Raw genomic sequence first — 24,556 nt, forward strand, 5'->3', positions numbered from 1 at the left:
TTATATGGTCAGTTTGCTGGATTGCTGCAGTTTATATGTTTGTAATGTATCTTATTTTGCATGAAGTAGAGCCTTAGCTGTCTTGAAAATTTTGTATATTGTAATCTGTTCAGTTAGCCAATAAAAGGTGTCATTTTGCCTGACTCCTCATTGTAATATAATCTTCAATGTCCATTACTATTATGTGTCATTTACTCTTTTGACAAGGTTGACCTCTTCTGTGACTTTATTTTTGTGTAAAGTTTGAGTAAACTGCACAAAATAGCTTTCAAAAGCTTTAGTTTCTGTCAATGAATAAAACATTAAATTCTTAACTCCATAACTATCCTAGCTGTATCCCACAAACTCATTTTAACAAACATGAATGTGTTTGCTGTCTTGAGATCCTAGTAGCTGGACATGTGCTAAACATGCAGAGGTCAAAAGATTGGGTGAGCTTCCTTGAAATAAAACAATACTCAGTCAGGAACTTAGCTAGACAAAATCTGCAATTCCTATTTTTTTTTACTATTGTCCTTTAGAATCTGGCAATAATATTCCTTTTAATTTGTCATAAGTGTCAAACAGGGAATATCCATAAGTCCTCACCCGGTAAATAATGGGGACTACTATATCACAAACTGGAGCTAATACAGTTACATTGCAGCAGCAGGAAAAAGTAGTTACAAAGAAGCGTACCACTAATTACTTGAAAAGAAAGTAGCATAAAATATAAACAAAAATGAATTCCAAGAAAACAAAAGAAGAAAAACTCCAAAATATACCTCTATATTCACATAATACTGTAGATTTTAACACCAACTACAGAAGGAATAACCCCATATATAATGGTACTTTGTATTCAAGCTTCTCAGATGTTCATGTTTACAAAACAAACAACTTATAACTTCTTATAAGATTCACTTATGAGAAAAAAACATCTTCAGTTCTCTTGCTTGTTGTCCTATCAAGAGAAATAAAAGCTCTGAGTGTGTATGGGAAGCTCATTGTTTGTTACATATGTAGACATATCAGTCCATTGAGAGATAAAACTGTTAATGTCCGATTCAGTATCACAACAAGGAAACCTCATGTAAACTTTGTCAAGGCCAGAGGAACATTTCTTGTTAATATTGTAATGCACGCAGTTACTGCAAGTCAAGGTGAGGAATTTTGCTATACTGTATTTTTTTATCATAAATAACAATGAAAGTTGCATTTTTGTTTGGAGATTATGAAGTAGAGTGTAAGGACTGGGCTGCTTTTGGTTAATTCTCATAGCCTCTTCTTAAAAAAGCACCTTTTCTCTTTTTCAGAATTACACCATAAAGTTTATATATCTTCTAGGAGGAAGTTTTGAAATAAAGCTGATCATAATACGAATGGTTCACATAAACACAATTTAAACAACATTCTCAGTGTTGGGGTTTGTTTTCTCCATGTAAAGTACAGATTTCCAGTAATTGTCAGATTTGTTGATTTTTGCTGTAGGATACTTTGTTACATCCAGCAGCTGTAAAAACTCCCTCCTGATTCCCTTGAACTTTATTTTATTTTTATATCACGGTGAGATCTTTTTGAAGTCACCTATCTATAATCTTTGCCTACTGCTCAATCTCCAAAAAGTTTTCCCAGTTTAGAATAACAGGGTTTGTAGTCTATTTTGGCAGTAACAGGCTTATGTGAGGATTCAAGCTGGGGAGAATAGCAGTCCATGTTAACTTACTAATATTCACTTATACTAGACCAATATAGACTGGCCAGTCAACTAGGAATGCCCATATTTGGAATGTGGCAGGAAAACCTAGGGAAAACTACGGATTCCACACAGGCATTACTAGGTCAGTATTTCAACCCAGTCATCTGTCCCCCTGTGGCAACAGAGCTAACAATTGTGAAATCATGATGCTCAACAAATCACCATCTTATCTCATTTTCAGACCTGCTTAATCCAGTTCACAGTCCTGGCAGTTTAGGACACAAATTTGGAAACAGCCTTAGACAGGGCATCAGTCTCTCAGGGCGCTTTCACATACACAGCAATACTGATTGAAAATACCAACTTGACCTACATCTGTTACAGAATGTGGAAAGAAAACCCACATAGACATAGGAAGAAAATGCAGAGTACACATTGACGCTGTTTGGGTTTGGGTCTCAAACACAGGATTGTATCCTTGAAGTGGCAACCCATTTTATCACCATGCTGCCCATCAACAAACACTATGGATGATTATAAATTACTGACATTTTCTTTGCACAAAACACTTGCTGTTAGTGACCTTTGGAGTCATAATAATAGTAATAATATAAAATAGAAAAAAAAACTTCAACTGTACTGTATATTTAAAGCCACCCTTTGACAGGTGAATTCTGGCCTGGTATATTGCCAGATCTGAAGCCACATCACGCCAGTTTTTGTGACAGAAAAGCCAAGATGGGGAAGCTGCAGCAGAATAAACCATGCTGTTAAGAGCAGTGGGCAGTGCAAAACTTGCATAGTGTGAGGACCTGTGCAAAATGAAGACTTATGGGCAATGTTATGCAGGTAAAAAAATGATCTTTCATTCAAACCCGTAATACAAATGCAGCAAAATGAAATGCATGTAGGAGGTCCAAATACAACATAGGCATATGGGCATCCATAACCATAGACAAAAATCAAAGATCAGAAGAAATTCCAAAAGGTCAAAATCGAAAAGGACAGGCTCCCTCTTTTATTTCCATTTTTCCAGCCACCACATACACAGCAAGCCTTCTGACAAATAAAGGTAAATAATATCATATTCACTTCTCTGAGCATATGCTTTTGTTGCTTCCTCATAGAAATCCAGCCTATCAGTAAAACACAATCTCTCCCATCTTAACCTATGATGAGAGTTTCCTCATACACCATTTCTTGACATGCGATGCTCAATCTTTTCCTTAATAATTTACCCATGGTGCATGTTAAGCTTACTGACCTACTGGCCTGTAGTTACATGGAACAGTCTAATCGTCCATGTCAAATAATAGGGTAATATTTGTTAGCTTCCAGTCCTTAGGAATTTCCCCTTTGTGCAGAGATATTTAAAAAATATCAAGTGTTTATCTACATACTCACAAACTTCCTAAAGCATTCTAAGATTAATGTTATCTGGTCCATGTGTTTACAGGGCTCATTGTAAAAGAAATTATTTAAAAGATACTATCAATGATTAATTGATTGATAGCTACTTGGTATGAGAGCAATCTTTATGAAAGGAGTTATATACATATTTATTTGGTGGTAGATGATTGCTTTGTAAAATTGCTTGTTATAATAATCACAGTGAAACAAAATATACCCAATGAGATTTTAATTTTCATGTCAGTGGCATGGAAAACTGATAAATTAATGGGAGCATCTCTTATTTGTGTAATGTAAGTGTGCATCTCCAGAGAATTTATGCTAAGAAGTAACCTGCTCTTAAAAGTGGCTGCTCATCATGACACATATTGGATTGAAGACTATCCTTGTAAATTTACTTTAGTTAGATTATTATAATAATTACTGTCCCATCCAATTGACTCTTGTAGTTTTGTTTTTTTTATGTTCTTTATTTCGCCTTATACAATTTCTTGTATTAGGAATTTGTTAGTTTTTGCATATCCCTTGGGGTCAGAGCGCAGGGTCAGCCATTGTACAGTGCCCCTGGAGCAATTACAGGTTAAGGGTCTTACTCAGGGGCCCAGCAGAATAGGATCTCTTTTTGGCAATGACGGGGATGTGAACCGCCAACCTTCTGGATACCAGCACAGATCCTTAGCCTCAGAGCCACCACTCCATCCCATAGGCCCAGTTTAGGCCTGTTATCCATGTACTTTGTTTTATTTAAAGAGTATTTTGCACCTTCCATACTGGTGCAGATTCTGCTCTGCTGTCTGTCTTCACTTGTTCTCAGCAGACCTTCTCAGACCCCTTACAGTTTGTTGGTCTCTTGAATTCAAGAATCTTGGTTTTTGCTGCCTTAGTGTGTGGTATGTTTTTTTTTTTTGTTCTACTCTTGCTTTATAAATGACTAATCAGAGTGCTTATGAAAGGTGCTGATCACAAAAAAAAATGTTATTCAAACTGTATTTTGTAAAAAGGACATTTGTTTTATGGTAATGCTTAATTTTTTGTACACGAATCTTTATGGAAAAGAGGAGGCAGTGCTTATTATTATTTGACTGATGCCTTTATCCAAGGTGACTGACAACATTTGAGATACAATTGGTTACATGTCTTTTTCCAACTGAAGCACAGGTAGGTGAAATGACTTCTCACACAGTGTCAGTAGCAGAATTTGAAGCCACAACCCAAGGGTTTGAAGTGCTAGGTCTAAAGCCTTAACCACTGTACCACATTGCTGACTTCTGTTTCCAGTGACTAACAGTGCTGGTGAAAATTATCTGTTAATCCCAGCAGGTGGAATACAGTAGAGGACAGTCTTAAGAGGAACATATTTTAGCAACACAAGCAATCAATTGCTATCGCATCATAGAAACTACAGTATATAACCATGAAAAATATGGTCCTCTGTTTTAAATTTTAGACTTGTTCAAAGGGAAATGATCAAAGAGGATCTTTTAAACAGATGGATTCTTTCTGAAATATTTCATATGAGCAGGTGTTCCCAGTCATCTGTCCATCAGATTGAAGAAGCTACTTTTTCCAGGGGGCAAGAATCAATCCTAGAAGCATTCCTAGACAGAATGAGGCACATACACACGGGTAATATAGAACTGACAGTTAATAACACATATCCTTGGATTTATGTGCATTCTCTGCACACAAATTCAGTACTTTTCCCTCTAACTCTATCAACTATTTGAAAATCTATATCCAAAAAAACCCAAGTGGAAAAGGCACCAGAATAAAAGGCCAACTATATGGTAAAATAAGTGTCCAATTTCAAAAGCCTTAACCCATCAGTAGAAGTTTTATGTGTCTAATGTCTTTGGAAGATTGTCTACATACATACAGTACAGTACATGCATGCATTCAATCTGAAACCAATTTAATCCAATTGAGGGTCACAGTAGCCAGGATTATATGAAAGCAGCACTGGGCACAAGGCAAGAAGCATCTATAGACAAATACACTGTCACATACACATGCACCTGTAAAAGGCCAATTATGGAATTGCTAGTTAACCTAACTTGCAAATTTTTTGATAATGTGGGAGGAAAACCCATGAAGACACATTGGGAGTTTCAAACTACATATGGACAGCATCCGGGCATGGAAATTGAACCCAGGATGTTGGATCCATGAGGTCCCAATGCTAGCTTCTGCGCCACCGTGGAAAATTTTACATATATGTTGGGATTGGCTCCAGCAGACTCCCGTGACCCTGTAGTTAGGATTCAGCGGGTTGGGAAATGGATGGATGGATGGATGTTGAAACTCCTATAACTCATGTTCAAATTATTCTGTATGTTTTCTTGTGAAAAAAATTGCATACAGCATATTTTCCCAGATTTTTAAACCACAGCAAATGGTTTCAATGTTCATTAAAATCTAAGTCAATAGGTGGCAAGTATATTTCATAATGCTATACTCTCTATCTCTCTCTCTCTGTTAGGAATAAGAATGACTAGAAAAAGACTGGAAACTCAAAGCCCACCCAAGATCATCTCTGATAAGTTCCAGCTGGCCATTTGCAGGGTGGGGACCAGACCGGTGTCTTTGTTTAGATAATAGTTTGGGCTTGTTTGTATCATAGCAGGAGGAAAACTGATTATTGCAAATTCCCAAGCTGCTATAAACTGTGGCTCACCAGCTAGACAGCAGCTGAATTCAAGTTGGTACTGTCTTGGAGAACTAGTGTGTTTAGTTAAGAATTCTGCACTTGTGATGCATGGATCTGATTGGTGTTTACTATAGATCTGGAAAGGCTAAGTATTGTGTGAAATGCTAGCTAAACTTGATCATGTTGGTTTACTTTAAAGCACAAGTAGTCAATCATGTGTATTTATTCATTTAGTTCAATTTCAGTGTAACAAGAAGGCAGGGCTTATTTTGATGGCATTAACAGCAAGGCAGGAATTAAAACTGCAGACAGTTTCACAGACACATGCCCACTCATGTAGGTCTGATTTAGTCAAAGTAACACTCTTTGTGTCAAATCCTATGTGTTTGTAATATAGGAGGAAACAAACCTTACTGTTGCATGGGGATCCTTGAGGTGTGACTGCACCACACATGGTCAATCCTTTTCATGGATATTCCATTTCGCCATAATTTTGTTTTTTTCAGAAGCTAACTAAAATCATTTTGGTTGAAGGCATTTTGGACATTACTGCTGCTTAGGTCCATTTAAGCTGAAATATTGTATCTTGTCTGTCAGTTTCCATGTACTTTATTCAAAACTGCATTCATCACTGTGACAAAGAAACCATGTGGTGTTGTACTTTTCGCCAGCAGATAATGCATTATACCAAATCAGAAAAAGAAGTCAGTATTTCAAAGACAGAAATGAAAGATCTGTTTATACCTAAACAAATAGTCAGTAGACTATGACTATACTTCCTTAATATGAACAACCTTTACAGAATGTACCAGTCAGTTTCCATGACAGCTTTAACCAGAAATTGGTTTCTTTGGTGCCATCCATGTAATGTAAATGCTGCTTCATTATAGATACATTCTTTCTTAATTCTAATAAGAGCCCTAATAGCCCATTGGCAATTCCAGTCCTGATTAATAGTCAATGTGATTTACTGTCCGTGTCTACTTCATCATATACTACTTCATCATGCTCTGAGATATAAATTATCTTGTGAAATGGTTTGTGATAACACCTATTCTGAAAGCTCATAAGCCATTAAACAGTTGTCATGGAAAGTTAAAGGAGGAGTGTTTGGTGTGAAGGTGCTGTCACAGTAGACCTCCAACCTGATTTATAGCCTGGTTACTGCCTTAAACCCAGATACTAACTTGGGTAGATGTTTAATTTATCAGTACATTTTAGGTTGAATAGTGTGATAAATGGTAAATAGTGGTGCAGGTTGCAACGGATGTGTAAGAACGAGAATGTGTGATTAAAAAAAAACACACATAGACAGTTTTAAAATGAACACTCATATTTTTAAAAGTTTTTGATTTACGTGTTGTCACTATTTCACTAATTGGAAATAAAAACTCATGATCAATAATAAATGAAAACTCTGGAATAAATGGAAGATAGGTATCATGTAACATAGGCATATGTAGTAGGACTTCATTTTACTATGTCTAACACTATGGGTGTTTTTATTGGTGGCTCAGCATCTGTGTGCCTCCTCCTGCATCCCAAAGATATGATGAATATTTTTACTGGCAACTCTAAAGTGGCCTGTTGTGGGGTTGTGTGAGTGCACCCTGTGATGGAGTGCAGATGAATTTGTTTTGGCTGCTGACTGCATGTGTGATTTGTGTTGAGGTCTCCTTCATGCGTGAACAACAGCAACAAAATTTATTTACATAGCATGTTTTCACACAAATGATGTAGCTCAAAGTGCTTTACAAGATGAAGAAAGAAAAAAGAAAAATTAATAAAATAAGATTAGGCAATATTAAGTAACAAGGAATAAAGTAAGGTCCAATGGCCAGGAGGACAGAAAAAAGAAAACAAAAAAAAACTCCAGAGGGTTGGAGAAAAAAAAAAATCTGCAGGGGTTTTGAGGCCACAAGGCCGCCCAGCCCCCACTGGGCATTCTATCCTCTTTAATAAAATCCCTGTGTGCGTCCAGGTGTCCGTGTGTGTGTGTCTTTTGGTGAAGTGCGCATGTGCGGGGTGCAATGCGCGATATTACTGTCAGAGAAAGCAACAGCCGTTTTACGGAAATACAAACCAGTATTACTGCGAGAGGAAATTAAAGGTACACAATACAGTGACTCATATTACAGCCACATACAGGCCAGTATTACTGTCAGAGGAGATTAAAGGCATATTACCGACGCGCACGCCTGTATTACCGCCAGAGAAAATTAAAGGTATATTACGGACGTACAAGCCAGCGGACGTAAAAGACAGTATTACTGCCACAGAAAATTAAACACACACAATACACGGCGGCAGCCCACGAAGAACGGTCAGCTCAGCAAGTAAACATCAACAAAAGAGAGGCTGAAAGAAAGAAAAATACGACCAACAAAAAGAATGAGGTCAAAGTCCCTTGCCATTTAATATAGACTGTTCCTACTAATGTTTATGCACTACTGTTCTAGCGCCCGTTATTGTAATGGGCTAAATGACTAGTCTAACATAAATGATTTAGATCAGTCCTCATGGTTTACAGGCTTCACGTGGAAGAATTAGATGATGATGGTCATGTGTACATCTTGTCTTCAATCTATCAATGTAAGGACTACATGGGCCATTGATCAGGTGGTGGTGGAGCAGATCAGGAAGCATTAACAAGCCCTTAGGAGTACATAGCAGAACAGAAATTAACTCTTTGAGGGCTGAATATTTTTTCCAAAAAACAGTTTCTGAAAAGCAATTGTTTCACACAGAAAGCAACATAAAACGTTTGTTGCTGCATGCTGTGGCTGCCAGTTTGCCAAGAATATGCGTCAGGCATGCTGCCAGGCTGTCTTTGTGTGGCTGAGTCAAAGTCACAGTGCATTGCAATCTGGTTTCTACCTGTTATCATTGTTAAGTGTCAGTATAACGATTAGCTGGGAACCAATCAGTTGAAGCTGGAACCTCACATTCGTTTTCAATCACTTGTGTCAAAATCTGAGTCCGACGATTCCAATTCAGAGATAACAGGCAAAACGTCTTCCACGGAGTGTTTTGCTTTACACATTCACTTTGATCTCTCGCCAAATGTCAGTGCCATTTTTTTGCTGTTTGAGCCTTGCTACTCACACGAGTGCAGGAAATCTCGGTTGAACCAATGAATCTAACTTTCCTTCTAGCAACGAGCGTCCAACTAAAACAGAGCAGTTGGTTTTATCAAAGCTTACAGTCAATTACCATCGTCAACTCCTCCTTTTGACAAAAGTCGACATCAGCCCTGAAAGAGTTAAAGTACAGTACATTTTAAATGTACAAGTTAACTTACTCCTGGCATACTACTAGACAGGCAACAACATTTTTGAAAGATATTACACAAATATTATAGCCATGTTGAAAATAGAACAGAAGTTGAAGAGGACTTTCAAGCATGTTGGTTTACAGGGTTAAGTGCATTACCATTGCCATTGGTGGAAAAACGTTTCATGAAGTAACTTGGGAGTGAAAAGAAATTGGGGTCATGCAGAACAGTTAAAAGTTAGACTCTAGACAAGCATTAGTCCTTAGGTTCTGCAGACCAGGAAGCACCTGACAGCAACCCTTAAGCAAATTTTAAATGACCATCACATATATTTTGCTTGTCAGTTGGTTTATTGAGTTACTTAGTCATTACAAAAGTTCTGTAATACCTGATGACAAGGGCTAAAGTGAGTATTTTGGTAAGAAAATAAGGACTTTCAGGTAAATCAGAAAGGAGTCTGATACAATCAGAATGAAAAAAAATTAGCCTAGTCGATTGCCCTTTCTCTTAATAACTGTTTTAGAAGAGTTTTAATGCAGTAAATCCAAAGACTGGATGGATAGCAATATGTACCATCATCTTAAATAGCAGCAATATACTGTAATGATGCCATGCACCTGCCATTGTGATAATGCCCTGTACTATAGGCATTCCTAAATAGTGCAATAACAAATAGAGGGATGAAAAGTAATTAAAATAAATGCAAAACGGGCACAACTCCGCATTTCCATTACCATTGAAATTACTGGAAGAGTTGCCCAGGTAAAGGCATTTTGAAACAAACTGAATTCATTTTCACTGTGATTCACTTTTGGTAACAGCTTCTGCAACTGATGAGTGGCGAGTTATTACCAGTCGCATTCCTTAAATACATAGTGGCTTTGGCGTAAAACTTTAAGACATAAATCTGATACTGTGTTTACGCAGTAATGTGACCCTACCCTTGCACCAAAGCACATGCATTTCTGTAACCCTTACCCTCTTTCATTGAGTTAACTTACCGTATAATTAAAAGCAAAGAGCAGTGTTGTGACCTCCTATTATTATAATAAGTCTGAAAATGAGATTCAATTTAAAATTAATATGCCTGTTTTGTGGGCATGTCCTTTACAAATGTTATCCATTCATCCATTATCCAACCTGCTATTTCCTAACTACAGGGTCACCGGGGTCTGCTGGAGCCAATCCCAGCCAACACAGGGCGCAAGGCAGGAAAGAAACCCCAGGCAGGGCGCTAGCCCATCGCAGGACACACACACACACACACCCACACACTAGGGACAATTTAGAATCGCCAATGCACCTAACATGTATGTCTTTGGACTGTGGGAGGAAACCGGAGCACCTGGAGGAAACCCACACAGACACGGGGAGAACATGCAAACTCCACGCAGGGAGGAACAGGGAAGCGAACCCAGGTCTCTTTACAAATGTTATTTAGTTTAGAATTTGTATTATACCTTTTTGTTGTATTTTTTTATATTATGTATGTATTATTGCTACTATTACATAATTGTTTACTATTACTATGTCTTTAAGTGGGAAACACCAACCTAACTCCTGTGCCCCAATAAAATTTTCTAGAAGCACTGCAAGTATATTTCAGAATGTTCCTAAACTTATAAAAAATAACCAAAATATAATTCTAGACACCAAAATATAATTCTAAATAAAAGCATGTGTTTTCAACAAGTTTTTAGTTAACATTTGAAAAACAAACAAGAACAGCCAAATACAAAAATGTCCATCAATTTCCTTAACTGCTTAACATGATTCTGTCTCTGCATTTGTCCCTGTAAAGTTCCAGAGTCCTGGAACCCAATCTGAACCCATGCACTGTCCGTGTCCCGAGATATGACACCAGAAACCCTGACCCTAAAATCAACTAAGTGATGGATAGATACATTTTTTAAACATTGTGACCCACAGAGGGGCACTCAAGAAATCAGAAGACTAATTACAGAAATAAAACTTTCAGAGCAGGTATGCTGGAGTATTTACAGTATTTTACGTATTTATGATGGATCAGTTATCTCTTTATATCCTGTATACTGTAGTTAAAGTATTTATGAACTGGCTTTTACCTGCTGGGTTGTGTGAAGTTACCATTCAGGCAGAGCTCCATTTGCTTGAGAGAAGATCATAAGAACATAAGATGTTTTACATACAAGAGGAGACCTTTCAGTCTATCAAGCTTGTTTGCTTAGCTAAGCTTTCCCAATATCTCAACCAAATTCTTCTTAAAGGTTGTCAATATTTCTGCTTTAACTTCATGTCTTGGTGGTTTGTTTCAGATTCCTACAACTCTTTGCATAAATTGCTTCTTGGCTTTTTGAGGCATGTAATCAATGTGGATTGCACCCTACACATTATAAAAAAATTATTTTGCAGGTGCTGGCCTAGGTCTTGAATATCATTTTTGTTGATGATTCATCATGATGCAATTTGTACACTTATATACAGTATATATATATACACACATACATACATACATATATAAACACTTATTACATTTCTCCCAGTCAAAATTCATTAGCTTGAGATTCTCGTTAGAACAGTGGATGTACTGATGACTCATTTCTGGAATAAATATTATGGGCACTCAACATACACAGACTTTGGTCATTTCTATTGGCTCATGAAGAACATATTCATTAACTTATTGCTATGTGTGATTTTATGCCACATCATTCTTCAGATGTCTTTTGCAATTCATTGCACAGGAGGATCATTTTCTTCTGTCAAAAGGTTGATCAGACATTGGGTCATCTTCCAGGGATGTCCTGCTGCAATGAAATTCTGAACCCCACCTCTTGACTGTGGCATTTGAAGTAGAGTAGTCCTTGGTACACACTGATCAGGCGAAAAGGAATTTATGAATGCATTGTTTTGTCTAATGTTAGAAATTCAATGATAGCATAATACTTGATTTTGCAGTTTTTGGCATCCATTGTCAACAGAGTTCTGAAATATGAAAATTACTCTATATAACAAATATTCCAGAAATACTTTAGTACAAAGGAGTAAGAAGTAATTTTGACCATTTTAAACAATAATTCATCCAAAAAGCATATTTTGCTTAAATGTTACTTACCCCATGTTCTTTTTAGTGAGAGTTGAGAAAAATTTTTAAATTTTATATTTTCTTGCAGAACAAGAGAGTTTATAGCATACAGTGATAAGAGCAATAATGCGACCAATTCTGTCCAATCTGTCCAGTCACAAGCAAAGTGAAATCATTCAAATAAAGAATGTAAAAAAATTCTTGCATAACTCATGTTGCATAATCCATGTGTCCGTTATCCATTCATATGGTTGAAATATGAACAATGTGTGCATTTTTTAGTACATATTGAAATATGAACAATGTGCATTTTTTAGTAAAATATTATTAATAGTTATTTCTTGAAAACTTTGCATTGAATGTCAACAGGGAAGATGTCATTACCATAATACTGTGCATTTGAATTGAAGAAAGGTCTCTTTGTCTCACTTCAATCTGACAGAAGGTTCTGCCACATTCTTTGTATGAGCTTTGTGTTGCCCCCAAGCCCTCAGATCTGCTCCTAGTAAAGCTCAATTAAAGGATGCACTCTGGAAACCCTCGAGGTAGTAGTGAAGGAGAAAATTAAAACAAAAACGAGTGCAATTATGAATATTGCTGCACATCTTCTCTCTGACTCACTAACACTGAGTACTTTCAGCCAACAAATTATTCAGCAAAAGTGTGTCAAGAAGTGCTACTGGGGCTCCTTTATAATAACAGCAATATGTCTGCATAATGCCTCACTTTGACTGTGACAGCCAAGTCAGAACATTTCTTTCTTATGACTTTTCTTGCTTTATTGTCATTCTGATGTGTGTTCAGACCAAAATATATGTGCCTATGTATGTATGTATGCTTGTATTGCACCGTGATCCTGAGTATACAGTAGATGGTATGACAATAAACACACTTGACTCCAAACTTGACTTGCCTTAAATGATGGGGAGAGGCAGATGTAAGTATGGCAATATTCTGTCACTGAGCAATGTACAGTAACTGTACAGCACTGTTGTCACAAGATATGTTGAGCCTGACATGGACTAGGTGAGACGCTGCGTTTTTCTTTCCTGAGTACATTTTTTACTATAAAAAAAATTTTTATAGCAGAAGGTAACCTACGGCGCAGTGGTAGCGCTGCTGCCTCGCAGTTAGGAGACCTGGGTTTGCTTCCTGGGTCCTCCCTGCGTGGAGTTTGCATGTTCTCCCTGTGTCTGTATGGGTTTCCTCCGGGTGCGCCGGTTTCCTCCCACAGTCCAAAGACATGCAGGTTAGGTGCATTGGCGATCCTAAATTGTCCGTAGTGTGTGCTTGGTGTGTGGGTGTGTTTGCCCTGTGGTGGGCAGGCACCTGCCCAGGGCTTGTTTTGCGCCTTGCGCTCTGTGCTGGCTGGGATTGGCTCCAGCAGACCCCCGTAGTTTGGATATAGCGAGTTGGATAATGAATGGATGGATGGATAATGGATGGATGGAAGGTCACCTACAGAAACAATACAATACTGCAGACAGCAATAAAAATAAATGTCTATATGTCCAGCATAGACTTACCTTCCTTATGTCAGGTATCCCGACTCTTTTTCCAGGCTGCTCAGCTGCTTTCTTTTTATCTTCCAGTTCTCCTTGGCAAAGGCACATTTTCAGCAAAACCCTTTGTTCTGAAATTTTCACATCTGAGAAGTTCTACACATGATTTTTCTGCGGTGGTAAAGTTTGACAGATGGCACTATATCCAAAGTTCATCGAATGAGCTTATTTCACTGCTTAGAATTGATAGCCACTCCTGTTTACTTTCCTTCTCTCAAATTTCAGATGTTTTCTAAAAGCATTTTGAAACACACAGACAGTAGTCATTAAAAGAACAGAGTATGCGGTAATTTGAATAGAATGTGTGATATGTACATGTGATCAAAATAGAAGGCTCACAGCTAGAAGGCAGAAAACCTATACCAATTAACTGAGTTTCAGCACATGCTCCCAAACTCTCTCTGTAAAGGAACACAAGGTATATTTATTATTAAAGTGGTAGTAATGTGCAAGTGGTATTTTAAACCTGTTGGAAACTTGCCAAGTATTCAGTGTTTGTCAAGCAGTCACTGATGAAGATAAAATTTAATGTTTTTAAAGGCGGCTGTGAAGCAAGGCCAACCCTTGTTTTGGAAACTTCCTGTATTCATCAGCCACAGTGTACAATAAAATGTATTCACCATTTTGTAGTCATTTTTCTTAGCTTGTCTTTGCAGAGGTATTATAGAAATGCATTCATGAAGTATACATTAATCTAAAAAGTCCTGTATATATGACGGTAGAATGTCATAATAGCTAGTTTAAAGTAAGTTTAAAAAATATATATACAAAGTATTTAAAGTGACAAAATAAAATTTGTTAATGTCTACGAAGAAGGTTGTAACTAATGAAACCGTGAAAGTATAAGCCAAGTACATATCTTTAATAAACAGCACAGTGAATTTGACTTTCAGCCACACTTCCTGTCCATGTAGAGTTTTCACTCTTTCTCTCTGTGTTTGTCTGTTTTTTTCCCTTCTGAATTCATGAAGGAATGTTTTTATTATTGAAGATAACTTTACTATTTAATACTGAAACACTCCACTGAAATTAAAATAAAACACTTTCAAGTATTAGAAATTACATGGTAATTTAATATGCAAACAGTTTAATATGGTGTTTGTATTTATGTATAATATACAGTACCATGTGCATTATTTCAGACTAGAATGTACGTCTGCAATTTGGCAGTTTACTGTTTCACCCTTTTTTTGTGCATTTTCATTTATTATTGTTATTACTCTTGGCAAAGGCACATTTTGTAGAAACAAACATACATATTTTGCATTACATGAATACTTACATTCAATTAAGCCCATCATGTCCAAACTTTACTGAAAAAATATCCCAGGACTTTCCACAAGCAGTGGAGTTTGCCAAGTGCCTGTCACCGGTTGTCCCTTAATCTGCACCATTATCGTTCATGTGCTTGTTTTAGTGCCTACCAAATAACATTATGGTATGCATACCGTTCTAATAAGCAGTCTAATTTTCAATGTCAATACTTCTATTTAAAAGACACCTTTTTAAAAATGATGTTCAACATTCAAGTGCACAAAATGAGAAATAAATCTCATGTGTTCTGTTGATGTTATTCTTTATGTGAAAGACAATTAGGCATAGGATATGATGTTCAAAAAAAAGGAAAAGTCATGTCATGTTCTAGCCCAACTAGCATAATGTGTAAGGCAGGAACAAACCCAGGACAGAGCGCCAGTCCATTGCAGGGCAAACACACACACACACACACCCACTAGGGCCAATTTAGCATTGACAATTCACCTAACCTGCACGTCTTTTGACTATGGGATGAAACTGGAGCAGACTCGCACAGACATGGGGAGAGCATGCAAATTCCACTCAGGGAGGACCCAGGAAGTGAACCTGTGTTGTATTACTGTGAGGCAGCAGCACTATCATTAGGCTACCTACAATGTTAAGCAAAATAAAGCATTTCATTCACCATTGACATCACTTATAAATTACAATAATCACATACTGTACAGTAAATTACATTGTGATATTTGCCCGGACACCATCAGACCGACACCACATCTTTATCCAAATGTATGCTTTATTTTCTTCTCCACACAACAACACTACTCAGTCCCGCACAACTCACAACGTGCTTCTAGTCCCAGTCTCCCTTCTCCTGGGCCTTCTCTCTCCTTGTCCCTGGGCCACCTGTCCTCTCTCTCTCCAGGAGCTTCGTCCTGCTCCTGCTCCCGACTCCAGTTCAATGACAGGAGGGAGGTGGCCCCATTTATCCTCACCCGGATGAGCTCCAGGTGCCCTACCTGACGTCACGTCCTGGTGTGGCGGAAGCATCAGGAGAGCACCCGGAAGCACTCCGGGTGACCGTGGAAGGATCGTCCTCCATGGGTGTGGCGAAAGTGAATAAGTCCCGGGCTCCATGAGGCTTGGGGTGCCCCCTGGCGGTGACCACAGGCCCCAACGGTCTTGAGCCTCCCTGCTCCCCTTCCGTGGGCCTCTTCTACTCCAGGGCGGTTGCCCCCTCGTGGCCCGGAGGATAAATATGCCACGACCCAGTCCTTACAGGCGTCCCGGCCGGGTATGACCCCCAGCCACGTACCACAACATATAATCTTCATTATATGCCTTAGGGTGTCAGGCCTTAATAAGTAAAATCTTAAAAAATCACTATTTTAAAATGTGAAACATATAAACATGAATCCATCTACAAATGACAGATTGGTTGATATTACCTTAATGATCACACTGAAGAGAGTAAAGACAATGTCAATTTTAATGACAGAGTGAGGATTTTCACCAGAGGGCATGATATGATTATGATGGGGCATCATCCAAGATAGGGCTGCACGATAACAGAAAAAATGACTATCACGATTATTTTGCTCAAAATTTTTATCACGATTAATAATGACGATTATTCCTTTGGTAAATGAAGTCTGTGACCAAAGCAGTGTAGCCTCGGCCAGTTATTCACAGATGCTGCCCTAATCATATTAGCTGCGTTGTCCGTTGTGATGCACACAAGTCTTTCTTCCACCAAGCCCCAAGCGGACATCGCTTCTTTGAGGCCCACTGCAATAAACTCCGCTGTATGGTCTTGTGGGAAAAACGAAGTTTGCAAAAGCTTGCTTTTCATCTCAAACTCGCTGTCAATAAAATGAACTGTCAAGCTCAAACACGGTTCCGCAGTTCTGCTTGACCATAAGTCGGTCGTGGCAGCAAAATATTCAAGGCTGAGCCTGAGAATTTCTCTTTCTATTTCTTTTTGGCATTTCGCATACAGCGAGGGCAGCGCAACATTGGAAAAATGGTTGCGTGAGGGAATGCTATATCTTTTATCAAGTGTTGCGATCATTTTTTTAAACCCCTCACTGCTCACGGTGGTTATTGGACACATATCCTTGGCTATATGGTACGTGATCACCTCTGTTATTTCCCGGTGTCTTTGCGAGCTCGGCAGATATGGTACTGCGTTGAACAATGTCCCTGATATTGTTGTCTGTGTTGTGGATGGCTGGTAATTTTTTGTTGTTGCTGTTTGTGCCTTCAGTCGTTGAAATTCTTGATAGTGTACTTTGTGGTGGCTTTTAAGGTGGTTGATGAGGTTTGTTGTGTTACCTTGGGACGTTTGGACGGAACAGGAGCAAAGTTTGCACAAGACTCGTACCTGATCAACATCACATTCCTCGAAATCGAAATAGTTCCAGACAACTGAGTATGACCCCTTTTTAGGAACTAACGATCGCACTTCTGCACCTTCCTCACGTTGCTCCGCCATCATATATTTATTCTGACTGACTGTTATTGCTGCTATTAACTTCTACTGCTTCAGAAAGCGCTTGCAATCTAGACGCAGTAACGTCATAGTGACGCAGTCCAATCCGTAAACGCAGCCCATAAAAAACAGTTTGGTCTTTATACAGTAAAATCGCGACGATATTTATTAACTGATCGTGGATCATAAATATCGTTATCATGAGAAAAAAAAGATTAATCGTGCAGCCCTAATCCAAGATACCCACAGATGAGATTTACTGCATGAAGTTTAGGGATCATACTTACCTTTAAGGAATGGGTGTTAGGAATAGTCAGCTGCTTGTGTGCCTTGTACTTTTTGTATACCACAGTTGTGCAAAAGGGGAGTATTGTGATGAGGTTCAAATTTTGACTTCACATTTGCAACAGATTTACTCATTTTGGGCATCTCTCTGCATTCAGTTTGGCCATTTTCTGAGTGATGTCTGTTTGTGTCAGGATGAGAGTGTCTGGATGCAATAAATGTAAAATGAATCATGAAACTCTGCACAGTTTTTAGCATTATAAAATGCTAAAAGCCTGTCCATTTTATTTTACCCGGCAGAAGTAATGATTTTGTCCTTTTTTGCTAACATTTGGCCCTTAACAGTAGCATATCTAGAGAAGGGAAACACATTTTTTTTCAAGAATATGTGATTTTTCAATTTTTATTCAACCTTTTCTACTGCTGGAATCTTTACAGGATACATTTTAGTTGAGTGACTATAGCCTTCAAAATATAGACCTAATCTCTTCCTTTTCTTATAAATTCTGTTGTATTTTCTGTTTTTATTATACTTCACAATTACAGTATGTTATGCAGAATTGTACATTAACAATACAGTTCATTAATTAATTATTTGGTATAAAACATTTTGTCAGTGTGACAAATTTAAAGTATATGTTAACTTGAAAAATTGTTCTTTTACATGAGAATGCTATACTTTATGACAAGCCCTTCTATAGCCTGATTAACTATTGTGCTGTTGTCTGTTCATTTTTCTTAATCTTAATCTTAATCTTAATTTGGTGGTGAAACTGCGTCTAACTTTCACTTTGTCTTTTTTGTTTGTCATTAGGTGTGGACGGCACCTTTCAGGATGGTGTAGGTGTTTTCCAGTGATTGCCCTTGATCATGGCATGCTTTAAGCTTGAAAATGTGGAAGACTTGTATGAAATTGGAGATGTTTTGGGCAAGTAAGTCATTTAATAGCTGTGAGCCTCTTTCTTGCTGTATCCTTGTCCTGATATGAAGACTTGCTTGCTTGAGGGTTTAAACACAAATGGATACATTATCTGTTTTCTCATATTAGGTTGTAAGATGAAAGACTAAAGAGCTTATTTGGATTTTAGATTTGATAAATTGATACTGTATGTTAAGAAAAACAATATGTATATTTAAATCTTTACATGTTTAAAAAAAACTCTTATGCCTTTGAATTTAAATGCACTTGTACCTTTGGTTTGAGGTTTTCCTGGTTCTCTGTCTCAATATGGTGAAGGGTCACTGCAGCATTTTAGTATAGTAAGAAAGGCTGGTGACAATAAGACAACAGTGTCTGCTTTATTTTTCTCAAGAATGTAAAGCTGACCACACACAGTTACAATTATTTATTATAGGCCAGTTTAGAGTCAATAAATAATGTAACCTACACATGATTGGAGTGGGGAGGAAAACTAGAGTACATGGAGAAAAACTTAGACACTGAGAAAATGTGAGAATGCTAAAGACACAGTGATCATGTCAGAAATCAAACCCAGTTTCCTGAAGGTTTAGGGTTGCAGCAGAAAAGACTGCATGTGATCATGTCACTCTGAATTCATTGGTATGCAGTATGCTGTATATTTAATACATTTTATTAATGCAGTATTTCTGTAGGGCCAAAGAGGGACCAGAGAAAACAGGATTAGTCTGTTAAAGAAAACAAGAATGTTTTACAATGTACTTTGATGAATGAATGAATTTCATAATTAGTTTGTTTACTGAGGAGCTGCTCCTTTGTATTAAATTTTACACAAAACAACTGAAGCTACATCCCCAAGCAGACTATTACAAATTCACCCACTTACACAAAAAAATGTTTATTTTATTAACTGCAGTTAAAGAGCAGAATCCAAACAAAGTGTGAAAGCTTTTTAAGGGCATTTGTGGTTTCTCAATTCATTTGCACAATGGATTGATTAACAGCAGTAATAAAGACAAACACATGGACATCTTACTTAACTAATTCTTGGCAACTGGGGAACATGATAATACCCACATTATTAAAGACACTTGCACATTCTACTTAGTCACCCTAACCTGGCCCTTCAACCTGTCAGTTCCTGATTGCTAGGCAACAACTGCATCCCACGCAATTTCTATTTTCCTCACTTCCTGTATTATAAAAGGAATTTTTTGCAGAGTGAAAGGCATTTTGTTTTTGAGTCTGGATTCTTCAGTCCTCAAATCTTTATTAACATACCCAGATTAATGCTTAATAATTAATTTTAATTAATTGCTCTCAGACTTCCAACATATGCATTAGGTAATAGACACCGTATGCAGTAGAGTGCTGTTTTTTTGTGATCACTTTCTAATGCTTTGCTAGAATCTTTTGCACAATGACAGCAGGAAATTTCCAGGTTTAGCTATACATTGAATTTATTGGGATGTGCTTATTCAGACATACTGAACATGGTAATTTCATGGGTCAATATTGATTAATCCTGACTTTACCAGGCAACTACTGAGATGTCACCTTTGTTTTGTCCAGAATAAAGTAGTGCAATGAGAAGCAATGAATAAGTATGTGCTGAATTCAATTTGTGTTACTTATTTTTTGTACTTGATACACAAATACACATATTGCACAACTCTTCTTTGACTTTACCCAAAACACCAGATAGTGTTTACACTTGGAAACCTTTTCAAACACTATATTTGGTGTTTTCGTTTATACCATTACTGGCAGGTCAGTTCATTTCTGTTAAAGGAGACTACTTACTACTGCTGTGGTGTAGCAATGCATATGCAGCAATCCATGTCTTCTTGAATGTTCCTTATGCATCCAAATGTGAAAAGGTATATTAAAATAAAACACTTGTATAATTTTTACAAGTGAGTGTCAGACATAGCAACTTCCATTGTGCAAGTCAATGGGGTTGTAGAAATCCTGTTCAGCATGATTGGCCCTTGAAGGAAGTAGCCTTATACAAAACTCTATGGTTTCAAGAGGAAAAAGAATTGTTCAGTTTGATTTAACCAGGGAGTTCAGCATAATATCTATTTTTTAATGCTGGCAGCAGCAGGTGCAGTGAGGCAGTATTTAGCTTATGTCCAGAGTAAAGACATTTCCATTGGAAGCAGGACATAGTCAGATGGTGGCTCTGAGGAAGCAGAAAGTGACCAATCTCTAGGGGAAATATAAAAATCAAAGGTCCGAGATAGGAGAAAAGACAGAGCTAAATGTCAAGGTAGGATTGTTCTACCAACTAATTCACTGTGTGTGCTTTTTTTTCCTCAAAATCATATGTTAACTAACGGTTGTTAAATGTCACACTATTGATGCAGGTCTCTTTCCCTTTGGCTGTAGGTCCATGTCTTTGGCATAGGCACTGACCCAATGGTGCTGATTAGATTTTTGGAGCAGGGCCAGCCTTTGCAATTTGGGGGTCCAATTTGAGCTTAAAACTATTTAGGATTATGTATCAAAAATATATGCTATGACATTGTATTAAAAGGAAAACAATTTAAAATTGTTAAAAACTGTTAGAAAACTTAAAAGAACAGACATAGAAAAACAAAGTAGAAATATAACATGTAGGATAAACAATTAAACAAAAGAGAAACAAGTAGTAATAATAATAATAATAAATAGATAAATAAACAGCTGAACTCTGTCAAAAGAGTCCCTCTACATGTTAAAAAATCTAAATTTTGATGGAGCAAGGTAAATTAATTACAATCTAAAAACACTGAAGGAGTAAGGGAGTTCTGGATTTTATAGGTAGAAGGGAAGAAGGAATATTTGTGTCTATTAACATTTCTGTTGTTCATCAGCTCCACAAAAGAAATACGAGAAGTTGAGGTCTGTCATGTGTCGTACCGATGAAGTAGAGGGGGTGGTGCATAGACAAATAGTTCTTGTGAGCAATTACCAAAAAACTGATCTTAATCTACATTGTCCTTGTTAGCAGATGGCAGAACATTGAACTTCAGCATTTAGTTGTGTAATTATACTTTTTGTTGTCTGCTCTCCTCCCCTACCCCCAAACTTTTCTATAGGGCGTTCCGTATTTTTCAAAGGTGGAGGTGCCAAACTAGTTTGGGCCACTTGTGGTCACTGTGCCCCTTTGAGTCAAATAGGTTGAAACAATTTAGATTCAGCCATGAAAGGTTCTTGCTGTCATGTATCACAACACATTTCAAGCACAAGCCCATGGATGTTCTATACTGTACACATGCCTACACTTTTGTTAATTTAATAGAGGGCACTGTAACATGAAACATTTTGTGCATGTGACAGATGATGGGTATGTGGTATGTCAGGAACACTAATTATTTTCACATGTACCTGTAAGTTTAGAGGTATTGTAGTAAATAAACTCTGACAAAGCAGCTTCTTAATTTGCTCTCTGTCTTGCTCATCTGCTTTCATTTTATCTCGCATGCTCTATCATTCAGCTCACAAAATAAAGGGCTCTGTCAGAGGTTGGTTCTTGGCACTTCCCGGCATTGTGAACAGTTTTAAAAACAAACTGATTCATTACTGAGAGAAGGGAAAGATACGAATGCTCGGGGGTTTAGCCTTGGAGTTATGAGCTTAATTCCACAGTCTTTTGACATATAGCTAGCTCTTTGTGTCAAAACTCTTAACTTTCATTCATCCATCCACATGTTTTCAAAAAAAAACAGCAAGCATAATAGGCGACTAGATGTTTAGGCTGGTAAATAATATTGGATCTTAATTTAATGATTTCAAACTGCACAATTTGAACCCAATGGAAGTGAAATCAAAGTTTCCCTACTAAAGTGGCGACTTCAGAACAATTATTTACCCAAAACTTTCCAGTTTACATTGTGTTTGTTTTTACTTTATGGAAACATTTGAAAGTAGTTTAAATTAAATTTAAAAAAACATAACTTTTGTGATGCGGAGTGATTGCTCTAAGATCAAAAGTAATGACTTCTGGGCTGCATGTAGATGTAGTAAAATAGATTTACAAGCTGGAAAAAGAAAATTAGAAACATGTAATCAATGTGCTATAATGTGATTCAGTTACTTATGTTTAGGGTTGATTGTTATAACAAACACAGCTCATTACTACTGTATTTTTGCATTTTACTTGAGCCTGTAAATTACTAGTAACTTTCATTTTTGCGAAGCTCCAAGTTCTTTGATATGGTTACTGTAAATGCATCTCACAGGCAATTTTGATATATATATTATCAAAATTGGTCCAGTTATAATGGCCATACTTTTGAAGCCGATTATAACCGGAACTTATATTATTGGTCATTCAATATTTTAAAATACATAGGATCATATGTGAAAAGAATGTTTTGTCAAATTTTAATTTTCAACACATTTATTAAAAATTGTATTACAAAGTATAAATTAAAATTTTTTTCAATACAAAATACATAATTTGAATAAGAAAAAATTACCAAGAATATGATTAATCATTCTAATATGATTAATCATTCTTTATTATTTAATTTTGGTTCCAATTATTTGACTAAAATAAGTAGTTTGTTTCTGTAAGCCAGAAACAGCCCTTTTTATAGCTTCACTTTTCTCATCAGAGTTTTTAAATGTAGACTGATGTTTAGTTTGATAATGTCTTTGTGCACTTGACGTACGACACACAATACTTTCACAACATAATGCACACATAAAATGATCCTTTTGTTGTACAAATCCATAGTCATTCATCCAAGAGTCTTGAAAAGAGTAAACATCAAGTTTTTGCCTTTTATGAGTCATTTTAGGACAGTATATTACTTAATAATAACAAGAGGTTTGTTTTAACGTGCAACAGCCTGCACTGAACACATGGTTTCCCTTTACATTTGAGTAACATGCACAAAACGTAGGTGGGGATGCAGAGTGTGAACACATCCGCTGTGATTAAAATATAATAACGAGGTTTGTTTTCACATACCATGGCCTGCACTGAACACATGGCTTCCATTACATGTGAGTCGCATTCGCAAAACTTAGGTGACAGCACGATAGCATACACTGTAATTAAAATAAATTTTTTTCACTAGATTTCAATTCAGAGTGCCATTGAAACTCATTCCAGGTGCCACACTTGGCACGTGTGCCGTAGGTTGCCGACCCCTGCTCTAATTAGTTCTATCTACAAATCATACAGACTTCCAACGTGCTATAGCAGGTTTTATTATTATTGGTAAAAATAGAGCCATATCAAGGATACACTGTGAATCTTCAAATGCTAATAACCATACAGTACTATGAATTCTGAAAATTGTTATACTCAACATTCAGGGTTTTCTAATGGAACATTCCTTTACCATACCAGTGTGCCTATGGGTTCAAGGAACCATTAAGAGGACAAACCCCAAGCCTCTCCACTTAGAAATTGCACAGACGTCTTTTGTGTTCTATAAGGAGAAGTCTTTTAGCCTCAGTTCCAGTAGCTCCCAAGGAATTATAGAAATGACAATTCCTATAAGACTTAAATCTACCCCAATAAAACGTTCCAAGATTCATAGTGTGGCAGGCATCTCCTACTGTATACCATCTCCCTGTGATCACAACTTCAAAATGGTGCAACCTGACCCCAGTTCGGTTGTGGTTATATGAGATATGTACATTCTCCCTGTGTCTGAATTTTTTTTGTTATGTAAATTTAAGTGAGGAGGTTACCTCTGTGTTGGATTGATACCCTGTCCTGGATTGGCTTCTGATTTCATCTGACATAAAGTAAAAATTAAGTAACTGATAATATTGCCAAGTATTTCTAAATTTTTTAAAACATTTTTCTGGGAAAAAAATGTTCCTGTTTTCTATTGGAAGACAAGATTCAAAACACCCTGTTATTAACTCTTTTAGGGCTAATTTTTTTGTTTGTTTCTTTTCTCCCAGGGCTGAATATTTTTCCAAAAACTAACATTTTTTAAAAAAGAACACAAAGCAATTGT

General features: G+C 37.1%; 1 protein-coding gene across 1 annotated transcript in view; it reads left to right on the plus strand.

Moving 5' to 3' along the window:
- si:dkey-240h12.4 (death-associated protein kinase 2) overlaps nt 1-24,556 on the plus strand; it is a 109,213-nt gene that overhangs the window by 40,180 nt on the left and 44,477 nt on the right. The window contains exon 2 of the mRNA XM_028795069.2: nt 18,483-18,600. Within this exon, the coding sequence (XP_028650902.1) occupies nt 18,539-18,600 (62 nt within the window). The 5' untranslated portion in view covers nt 18,483-18,538. The remainder of the gene's footprint in view (nt 1-18,482; nt 18,601-24,556) is intronic.

Source organism: Erpetoichthys calabaricus, chromosome 2 (assembly GCF_900747795.2).
Source record: "Erpetoichthys calabaricus chromosome 2, fErpCal1.3, whole genome shotgun sequence".
In the NCBI taxonomy this organism is placed as follows: domain Eukaryota; kingdom Metazoa; phylum Chordata; class Cladistia; order Polypteriformes; family Polypteridae; genus Erpetoichthys; species Erpetoichthys calabaricus.